The sequence below is a fragment of the Mytilus trossulus genome, chromosome 7, assembly GCF_036588685.1.
Source record: "Mytilus trossulus isolate FHL-02 chromosome 7, PNRI_Mtr1.1.1.hap1, whole genome shotgun sequence".
In the NCBI taxonomy this organism is placed as follows: Eukaryota; Metazoa; Mollusca; class Bivalvia; order Mytilida; family Mytilidae; genus Mytilus; species Mytilus trossulus.
In genome coordinates, this window is record NC_086379.1 from 26,381,601 (window position 1) to 26,393,834 (window position 12,234).

The following is a 12,234-nucleotide window of genomic DNA, read 5'->3' on the forward strand; positions in this document are numbered from 1 at the left end:
AGATTAGACCGTTGGTTTTCCCGTTTGAATGGTTTTACACTAGTAATTTTGGGGCCCTTTATAGCTTGTTGTTCGGTGTGAGCCAAGGCTCCGTGTTGAAGGCCGTACATTAACCTATAATGGTTTACTTTTTAAATTGTTATTTGGATGGAGAGTTGTCTCATTGGCGCTCACACCACATCTTCCTATATCTATTGTCCGAATGAAATTGTTACTTGCCATTTTTATTTTTTTTTATTAAAAATAACATTTTTACATCTTAAGTTGATTAAAGGAACAAAACAAATTAAAACAAAAGAACCGAATTTGATATATTTCTTTTGAAATACTTTTCAAAATATGAGTCAAGTACACCTAATCTAGTCATATCACAGCACTACGGTTCAAGTTTTCATCAATGCCAGTCTCATCAGACTGCACACGAGACACCATCTGATAGGCCTGTACATTCATTGAATTTGTATGGTATCCGGTTTATTTTTAAGTTGAAAAAAACTGTTTTGTAATTCATATATCTGCATTCGCAGATGAAACGGTGGAAATTGGGGAACCCAGTTAATTCCCTTATTTCAACAGACATATGAAAGTAAAACTCGGGCTGTTTTAGCACCTCCCCCATCCACCTTGATACCTTCTATTAGTTGTTTTTCTACTCCTTGTTACTTTGTCTAGTCCTATGCAGCCTATTTTTACAATGTAATCAGTTGTTCTACTGTTACATTATTGTCCCAGATTTTGGCGGTTGAGCATAACCCGCCATATTATCTCATGTCCTAAATCAGAAACCTGTAATCCAGTAGTTGTTTTTGATTACTTGCTCTTATATTTGTTTATTTGTTCATTGTTTGATATACATAAATCAGGCCGTTGGGTTTCTTGTCTTAACTGTTTAGTTATGTCGGAACATTCCAAAACTTATACAGTATAAGGTTTATCTCAATGTCGATGGCGGTATTTTTTCTTTTATTTCATTAAATTTTGAGAAGAACGATTGAAAGGAAAGTAATCAGGCGAGAAAAGCAAGAAAGTGCGTGTTTGAAAAATGGAAAATGCCTGTACCAAGCTAGAAATATGGCAGTTGTAATCCATTCGTTTAATGTGTTTGAGCCTTTGATACTGGCATTTGCTTATTGACTTTCCGATTATAATTTTCCTCCAAGAATAAGTTCATTTTTAAGATCGAATTTAAATTTCCGAGTTTGGTTAACAAGATATCCGTAAAAATTAAAATATGCCATCCGTCGTTTGAAATAAGTTTTGTACAGGTACAACCAAATTTCAAAACCAAATCTCTATATCTATGTGTACTAGTTTACTGAACTACATGTTCTATTTGTTTTGTTTCAGATTTCGCGTTTTTTACTATGCGTTTTCGACTTCGCGATTGCGCGATTTTGACTTTTCGCGATTTAATTCACGTTTTTTCCTTTTCGCCTTTTTGTCGCGGGAGTAATCTACTTGAACATTTACCCACCTGGGTCTAGGCAACCTTGGGCAATTGGCTATCATTTGTACCTAGTGGTGCCAAAAGCTTTGCCGTATGAATTTTTTTATGAATGAAACGGAAGGGTGATGGTAGGGTCACCCTAGCCCAACTTTGGACCTCAATTTAAAAAAAGTCCCCTCTGGATAGGTACAAATGATAGCCACTTGCCTAAGGTTGCCTGGACACAAAGACCCAGGTGGGGAAATGCTCGAGTAGATTACTTCCGAGACAAAAAGGTGAAAAGGCTAAAACAAGAAATGGCAAAATTGTACAGAAAAAGTGTTTCGCGTGTTCGACTTCGCAATTTTGCGTTTTCGCCCTATAAAATATGAAAGGCGGAAACGCTAAATGGCCTTAATATATACGGCCAGCATGAAATACAGTAATCAACCAGAACCATATGTAAATTTAAAAAAATAAAACTGTAGCATGCTTTAATCTATTGAATGCTGTTTATGTGTTAGTCCAGTGGCTGGCATTTCATCATTTTACTAGTCTGCAAGTCTATTATAGATTTGCTTTCAAATGTTGTTACGTAGATTTTATGTTATATTGCTGCAGCAAGACATATTAACAGATATAATACTCATTTGTAACTCTTCGATTACAACTAACCCTATAGAATTTGTATCTTGAGTAATTAATGTAAATCTAATAAAATGTTTGTGTTATAATCATGCATTAAAATAAGTGAGACTTTCGTAAAATATTGAAACTGAATCATATTTTGTTCAGATAATCTACCCGGTATAAACGTTTTTTTAAACTGCTAGATGATTAAATGATATTATTAGTAAAGTACCTGAATGATAATTAAACCTGTTAGATAGTAATTAGTACTTGGTGTTGGGTAATTATTGTAAAAACAAGTACCACGCGACTGTTTAACTCAATGAAACCCTACAACAAACCTCAAACACTGGACAGACAATTGTGTAGACAGAGCGTGTGCTCTTGTTTTTACTGTGGACCCTTTGATGTGTCTCAAATTTAAAAAGAAGCAAAAAATATATAAAATTTAACGAATGTTTCATAAAATAAATAATAAATAATAATTTATTTTATTATTGTGTCACATATTGATTGACATACATATCATACAACAATATTAAAACATACATAGAACAATCAATACCCAGCCATATCATTTGGCTTATGAGACACATTGCACAAAATATATATACATTTTCTAAAAAATCCAACGATACCTTGAAATACTATATTTTAAAAAATAATAACTATGATTTTAAAGTATTTTCAACATGATGAATAAAACTTAAGAAAAAATATTTAAAAATGTTTCATAAAAAATATTTACTTTACATACATCTAAAACTTCACACATATAAATGTGAAAATATTTACATTAAGATATTGCGAGGGGGAAAAAATCAACTGATATGCATAATTTAAATAAACTCAATGAGTTAAAATAATTCTCTACGGTTAAAAATTTAGGTAAAAAATTTATGTAGCATGAAAATAGTTAAAAATTATGTAAATAATTTACGTCGCATAAAAAACTTATGAATACTTTTACATAAAAATGGCTGAATCTCGGAGCAATTCATGATTTGTATAAATTTTAAATCGTCATTCAAATTTTCAAAACTATTAATATGTTGTGAACATTCTGAGTAAAGGTCAAATCTTAAGTCATTATATAGACAGCAGTTCAATACAAAATGTTTCTCAGTTTCAACACTATTGTCAGAGCAATAAACACATAAACGGTCATCAACAGGTATTGGCGGCTTGGTGTATCTTCCAGTCTCGATGGCTAACGGGAGCGAGCCTGCACGAAACAGGGCCATTACACGTCGGTGCGACCGTGGAATTATTTTTAACACATACGGTTCCACAGAACAGTTGCTTTTGTATTGCCTATATGTTCTAAGTTTATTTCCATTGTCTTTTCCGCGATCGTTAAATAGTTCTCTCTGCCATTCTGTATTATTTCATAACAAAGAAAGATATTTTTTTTTATCTATATTCCTCCACAAAATGTTCTAATTTATAAATATAAGTAAGATATTTTTTGTCTGCAATTTTTATTTATGCACACCAATTCCAAATGTTTACAAATAAGATTAAGTAGCCACAACTTGGCTATAGAAAATCGAAAAAGAATTTAATGGTATAACCAGAAATGATAGAACATGTACTTTTTGTAAAAATGATATAGAAGATGAGTTTCATTTCATCCTCAAATGTCCACGTTTTCAAGGTTTTAGAACAATTAATATTTAAGCCATTTTATTGGTAAAATCGTCAATGTAAAAATTTATTTTAAAAATATGAGTCCTAACAATGGAAGAGGGTTGTGTAATTTAGGTAAATTTATATTTAGATCTTTTAAGCCTAGAACTGAAATGTTAAAATAATGTTTGTGTATTTCTACAACACCTTCTGCTATTCTGTCACATAGTTTGTGTTTATGTATGTATTATGTGTTTTATTGATGTTGATATAATAAAAATGTATGTCTATTTAAAAAGAAGATGTGATATGATTGCAAATGAGATAACCATCTACAAGAGACCAAAATGACACAGAAATTTAAAACGTCTATAGGTCACCGTACGGCCTTCAACAATGAGCAAAGCCCATTACGCATAGTCAGCTATAAAAGGCCCCGAAATGACAAATGTAAAACAATTCAAACGAGAAAACTAACATTTATGTACAAAAAATGAACGAAAAACAAACACATAAACAAACGACAACCACTGAATTACAGACTCCCTACTTGTCACAGGCACATACATATATAATGGGACGGGGTTAAACAAGTTAGTGGGATCCCAATCCTCCCCTAACCTCAGACAGTGGTATAACAGTTAAACATAAGAACGAACTATAGTTTATATTGACTGGTAATAAAGATGCATCTACATTGAGTCTCTGTTAAAAAACTAAATCTGGGAGACCAAAAAGCAAATACTGCATAGAGTTGGAACATCGTTTTTTTTTTTTTTTTTATTTTTTTTAGTAAATAGTACTTAAAATTCTTTCCTTCATTGCTACTGCCCATTCTATATAAAAAAAATAGTACTTTTGTATATGCTGCATGTCCATCTATCTTTTTTTCTGAGTTGATGGACGGCATTTGTAAACTAATATTATTCTTATAATGAATGGAGATTAATTCTGGTCCTCTATTCTTACTTTTTTTTAGAAATTAAAAAATGAATGAATGAAACTATAGGAAAAAGAAATTTTTGACCGATTTGATTATTACTGATATTAAAATTCACATGGTTAGATTCAAAACACCATTGTGTTTACTTGAATTTAACAATATAAAAGTGCAATTATGTACAAGGACAGTACAGAACGGTATATATATAAATTGTAAAATAATCTACAAAAAATACAAAATTTAAGATATCTTTGCTAGATAATAAATTAACATGAAGCTAGATATTGTAATGATTTATATATATTTTTTTATTTGTCATGAGCTTGCCTGAAAAATTTGTCATTGGACGTTAAACAACACTGAAAAAATCATGTTAAAAATCAAGAACTTCTTGTATCTATTAATTTTTGTAATGCTTGTGAACTGATTGCTTCAGGATATCAGGATATTTAGAAATTATTCGTATAGTGTACTACATGTATATAGTGCTTTTTTATGTTTATGCATTTAAATTAGTGAAACATTAGTAAAATGTTCAAACTGAATCAAAAGCTTTCAAAATCATCTTCAAAAGTACAAAATAAACTATCTCTTTTTTTATAATGATGAGCATTCGAATTCTTTATTGATGCTGAGCCGAAAGGCCTTTTCTTTGCTTGATAACAAATTGGGTACCGCAATGATAATTAAACTTGTTAGATATTAATTAGTACTTGGTGTTTGGTATCTATAATACTAAAATTACGAGGTCCAATTTGTCAGCCGTCATCACGTAAAAACGACGAATCAAATAATTCAACTGTATATATAACTAATATAGTACAAAGGTGTAGATTAAAAATTACACCACTCTAGGCCCTTTTGTTTTCCACGTAATTAATATTGCAAATAATTAAGAAGTTCCGGGTCGAGTCCGATACCGATACCAATAGTGTATCCACCTGTTACCGATTACCTTATCTGTACGTTCCGCATCTGACAGGCGCACCACCAAACGGTGTATTCATATGCTTTATACGAAGGTCATAATCACAGGGTTGACACTACCAGAGACATATAATACAATTGTATTATATGTCTCTGACACTACTAAATTGTCAAATTGTTACACATTGAGGTATTTTAATCAGTTAGAATGCTAAAACAAGGCTTGCGCATAGTAATATACTTTAATTCAATCACGGGTGTGTGCTAGTGTATTGTAAAAACAAATGGCACGCGACTATTTTACTCAGTGAAACCCTACAACAAAGCACGATAGACAATTTTTAAGACATAGCTTGTGATCTTGTTTTCATTGTATTCCTTTGATATGTCTCAAATCTTTAAAGAATCAAAATACAAAATAACTCTAATACTAGTACATGAATTAAGTTAGAAAAAAAATATATACCTTTTATATCCGCGATTATACTATACTTACATTTAACATGAAATATTGAATTCTGCATAACTTTGTCGTTTGTTTCAAAGTTTGTTTTTTGTGCAACACGGATCCAACTTCTTATTTCTTTTTTTTCTGTATATTTTTTTTTTACTTGAGTCAATAAGTTATTAAATCTTTTCTTGCCATTGTCTATACGATATAACAATAACAGAACTTTATTTACATATTCTTCATGCATGCTAGCACGCTTTCTTATGTTAATGTAGTTTTCTTGACAATCTGAAATAGCTGTTCATGATAAGAAACAAATCAGAGAAATAAGAATAATCCACGCAAAATAAGGGGGGAAAATGAAGTATATACACCGAAAGTAGTAAACAATTTTAAAATTAGATAATCTCCAATAGTTTAGAATTATATAGATTTATTTATTTGATGATTTTAAAATCAACATGAACCAGGATATTCCAATGATGATCTTAGTAAAATAGATTACAACTATACTTCCAAGTCATAATTTGTAAGAAGTAATTATTTTTTAAGTTTAAGATATTGCTAGAAATCAATTAGTGTCGTGTCTTCGGTACTTCGGTTTTAAAACATTTACATCAGCCCGTCGAATGGTGAGACTATAATTAAAATAAAAAATGAATCCTAACCAATTAAGATTTTATTTTAAATAGCGTTTATGGTCTTGTGTGTGAATACATTTTATGTCCAAAACTCTAAATTTGATAAATACTAAAACTCTTTAACTAATGAAATGCAAAAAAGGGTCTTTGGTAGATGATTAATTGTTATTATGTAAGGTACCTGAATGATAATTAAACCTGTTAGATAGTAATTAGTACTTGGTAATGGGTAATTATTGTATAAACAAATGGCACGCGACGGTTTTACTCAATGAAACCCTACAACAAACCTCAAACACTGGACAGACAATTGTGTAGACCGAGCGTGTGGTCTTGTTTTTATTGTATACTCTTTGATGTCCCACGATCCGATACTTTTCTTATCTTCAAGATTAAAAAAGAAATTGTAATAAAAATAAGAAAAAAAATTAAGAAAATGTTTTTGTTCCATACTGTTTAAATATATTATAAAACCATCCGATTGACAAAATTACTGATCGCGTTTCGACTGAAAAAAAAATATCACCTTGTATGACATACACAAATTCTTTGCTTATTCAAATCATCTTTCGGAACAAAAATGCAGAATTTCGAAAAAAAGATGATATAACATAACAAATAAACGAACGAACGAACAAAACCATGAACTATTCAATTATTGTAATAATGCTTTACCCAACAAGTTCACCCGATCAAAAAACAACAATATACACTTCACTTCGAAGTAAGGGTTGTACAGTTATTGATTCATTTTAACAAAATAATGTTGCGAATAATGGAACAGCAATCTTATGAAACAATAGAACACCAAAAAACCCATAAAAAGAGTTATCGATAACCATACATTTGTAAAAGTTCTCCTATACTTTTTTCAGACATATAACACAAAGTTTATTATGGTATGTGTCTGTTTTCCTTTTGAAATGAGAGACACTTTTATGTTGTAAGATCCACTTTGTTTTTGGTTGGTTGCTTTTCTAAGATTCTTTTTTTTTTTCTCTAAGAGTTTATTAAAAAATTGCTTACTTAAGAAGTTGTAAGCTCTTGTAATGATGGCTCAAGGAGAATGTTTTTATCTGATATCTTTTATTTGAAATATGCAACTGATTTCCATATCAACTATTTTCAAATTCTGGTACAAGAACAGTGAAGTTTAAGTAAATAAATGACAAAATTTGGTTCCTTTACCACATAGTTGAACAATCTTATTACAAAGCAACTTGCGATGATAAATTATGTCATTGGAGATGCATCCCATTATCACTTTATATGCAGTCACATAGAATTAACAATGTTTGAGATCGTATTTATTCCTACTTGATTTTTATCATTCAAAGCAAAGATTGATTATCCTTTTGTTAGAAACTCTTTCGAAATAATCTAAATAAATTAGAAATATTTTTGAATAAAAGTTCTAGAAACAAATCTGGCTTGGTATATTTCTATATTTTGTGTTTATATAGATAGACTTTACTCGTGCTATATGTATATATCTATGTTTCTTTTTGTGACTAAAATATTCGCTCAATGTACTTTTGAATTCTTCTTGAAACAAAATTGAAATTTTCAAGAGTATCAATAGAAACTTGTACAATATGAAAAATCTTGGTAAATAAAAATTCTCAATTGCTTACTAATTCCACATTTTACCCAAACCTCAAGTTTTTGAGATACATACGATGCCCTTCTTTTTTTTTGGGAAGGGGGGGGGGGGGGATATTTTAACTGTTATTTTACAAAGCCATGCAGACAAATTATATCAATACTGAATGAATTTATCAGGTTAAAATACACTAGAGAAAACATTTTAGCAGTTTTACTTTATTTAATAAGAATCACAGAAATCACAGAAAATAAGTCATAGATATAAGATTTTATTTTTTACTTTTTTTTTTAATTTGCAGAAACGTTTTTTTACCATGGATTTTCATGGTTTGTAATTTGGAAAGCTTAAAACAACAATGGGCGGAGCCTTAGTGCATTATTAGGATAATCGTTAATCCTAATTATTATTCAAAATTAAAATAGTCCAATAGAATTCTAACAAATGGCTTCACTGTAATAACAAATTCTTAATTGGTCAGTAATTTCTCAAAATTTGTAATAAAAAGAAATTTTTACCAAATATTTTCATAACTGTTCAAAATGTCTTACACTTGGTCAACTGATTACTTGAACCTTAGTACCATGCTAAGTGCCGGTCAAGATCCTAGAGACAAAGAGCCACCAATGATTGACCACTCAGCAGATCTTCTAGACATTATGCCAATGGACTACATAGAGACTCAGTCTACTACCAGTACCATGTCTTATGACTCAGTACCACCAACAACTGCTGATGTACTCATGTCCAACATTGAAGCACTGACCAGTCTGCAAGAAGTCACATCTTACCTGCAACACGTTAACGTCCAAAGCAACAACGCACACATGCCGTACAATGTACATAGCCAAGTGATGCCACCAGTGCCAACAATTCAGCCACCTCCAGGTCTACCAGGTCTACCAGCACCAAGCGCATTCTCGTCAGTTGTCAAAAGACCAAACGCACAAGATCTCTGGCGTTCAACATTAGTTCAGCCACCACCAGACTTTTCTGTGTACAACCCATCTGGAAAGCTGCCAGAAACACACACTCAACAAACAGCCTTTGATCCAGAGAATGCTGAGATCGATGACTCCTACTGTGTCCTCTGTAAAAGAAACGGCGAGGTCCGTGAGTGGTACACTTCTCATGTGTTGAAAGACAATCGTGGTAAAGTAGCTTGTCCCATCCTTAGGAAGTACACGTGTCCAACATGTGGAGCTACCGGTGACAACGCGCACACTATTCGCCATTGCCCAAAGTCTAGCAACAAACAGAAGTCATCTGCCAGTAGTAACAAAGGTTTCAGAGTGTAAATAACTGTCTTTTAGAACTTTTAGTGCTTACCAGATACTGTTTTAGTGCTTTGCTTTACAATAGTATGCTAGCTTCTACTGACAATTTAACATAGTATATATATATATAACTTTCAAATGATCTAAATAGTGCATAATATATGTAATATGTTAACATGAACAAAGTTTTTATATCTTGATGTACATAGTTTAGTAGTATATTTATCAAATAAATAGTATTTATTTTATATCTTGTATTTTTCTGTCAAACTATACTCGCCTCATCTCGCCCTTACTACATAACAGAACTACGGTATTAGTAATGGTTTTAGTTAATGAAAACATATTGGTTTGTTCTTTCAATGTCATTGGGTTTAGTATGTCATACATTGTGTCTTCTCATATCAAGGAAAAGGTTCGCATATCATAGTCTTCAGATTTCACACATACAATTGGTGTTCTATTATAACTCTACATTAAAAATGGTATACATGTACCGATTAAACACATGCAGGAAAAGTTCAAAATGAAAAGTTCCTATGCCAAGTAAAAATAATAGCACTAACTCTACTATCCGACATTGGGTTGCTGAAACTCTAATAAAATTGAAAATTGAAAAAGGTTTTGTAAATAGAAAAGTTCAAATTAACAAGATAGTCCAAGTAAAAGAAAAAAAAAATGATAGCGCTCTCCTTTTCAACATTGGGTTGCTGAAACTCTAAATACACTGTGAATAAGGCCATGAAGTCAGACTGAATATGACTTTTTGGTTGGTCCAATATCAAACATTCGTCCCGAAATGTGAAAACGATAAATCACGAAATACATATATTCAGGCTGTACGACAGCACTATACAGCCAAAAACCAGATAACTTGATGTAGATCATATTGCTAGTAATTCATTGGTCTCTTGACATTAGACTCTTCACCAAATTTGTCGTTTAAATCAGACAGATGCTCAATCTGGTCAATGATCACAAGCGAGATTCACAATATAGGTCAGACAATCCATAGTTTTTATTTACAAATCTATGCACAACGGTTCCTCTTTAAGAGACGTTAATCAGAGACCAAGGTCAGATGAAAGTGATGTGAAAAGCTAGAAGAGGATAAGCTTGCAATTCAGATTCCATATTCATCTTACTAGGTGCAGTGTTTTCGATAAAAAACGAGAAAACATTATAAAAAAATCGGCCTAATATAATACACACTTACCTTTCAGTTTGTAAAGTATAGACTTAGATTTGCTACATACATATTTTTCTGTCTACCTCAAAGAATAAATATCACTCAATTTACACGGGAATGGAACCATACATTGCAGACTGTTTTGTGTTGTTCTGAACCTGGTATTTATCTCTTTATATGCCTCTGCCTCCCTTTATTTTTCTACTTGACTAACATACTAGATTAAAGCAGAGACATATAATACATGTATTATATGAGTATGGATTGAAGTAACTTGACGACAAAGGCTCTATTTGATGAATCATACTTAATGAGGGACAGTTCGAGCCTTGTTTTTATTTCCAACCCCAGTGCCAACAAAGCAGTTGTTTTTATAAGATAAACCTGGAAGTATCATAGTAAAACATTTGTATTTATTTGAATATTGTTGTTTGTTTAATGTCAGTGGCAAATAGTGCATTTAAATGTAGTATGACTAAAAGGCCAACCATATTTGGTCTATCGTAATGTCCAATTGTCTGTTAGCTGCGGAACCGTAGCTTTTATGTTCCATGTCTATTTTGACAAGTTGCCAACCACAAATTGTCCAAAAATATCATAATGACCATATGAGCCATGGTTCACAGCTATACATCTGTCTAAAAGCTCATTTGACCTTGACCTAACGTTCAGGTTTTAATGACCTATAGGTTCCATTTAAGTTTTTAAGTATTAAGAATAGGTGATTGAATTATATTTTAAAAATTTGTAGAATCGCTAAGCTTGATGCATGTCTGTCTGACATTAGTCACCTGACCTCATTTTCTTACTTAGGTTGAGTTTCTTGCCTAATAGGTACATAATAGTGTTTACATAATCAATGTTAGTTTCTCTGAGCCCTGAAAGGGTTCAGGCCTGACATTAATCTCCTTTTGATGGTCAAGTGTAGTTTTTCTTGAATCAAAAGGGGGCATTGCTGGCTGAGTGATCTAAGTATAACTGAATAACTAAACTAGTCTGACAACACTCAGGTTGTAAATTTCGAATCTTTGTTCTACACCAATATATATGATATATATATATATATATATACGAGTCTAAATTGAAAACTACGTTCAAACCTATGATTGCGTTGGATAAAAACCGCAATTTTTATACGTGTGCATGTCAAACAAATTTCGTTGTAGAAGGATCTAAAAACAGCACAAACAACATTTTGCAAAAGACCAAAAACGTGAAAAAGTATATTTAAACAAAACGCATTTGACTATATATATATATATATAGGAAGATGTGGTATGAGTGCCAATGAGAAAACTCTCCATCCAAATCACAATTTATAAAAGTAAACCATTATAGGTCAAGGTATGGTCTTCAACACAGAGCCTAGGCTCACACCGAACAGAAAGCTAGAAAGGGCCCTAAAATTACTAGACGTGTCAATCTATTCAAACTGGAAAACCAACAGTCTAATCTATATAAAAACAAGAAAAAGTTATGAACCACATAAACAAACGACATCCACTGGACATTAAATTT

General features: G+C 31.7%; 1 protein-coding gene across 1 annotated transcript; it reads left to right on the forward strand.

Annotated features, from left to right (window-relative positions):
- The first annotated feature begins 8,796 nt into the window (after positions 1–8,796).
- LOC134726934 (uncharacterized) lies at positions 8,797–9,650 on the forward strand. The gene has a single exon (XM_063591331.1). The coding sequence runs from the start codon at positions 8,835–8,837 to the stop codon at positions 9,546–9,548; it is 714 nt and encodes a 237-aa protein (XP_063447401.1). The 5' UTR covers positions 8,797–8,834; the 3' UTR covers positions 9,549–9,650.
- Positions 9,651–12,234: the final 2,584 nt, after the last annotated feature.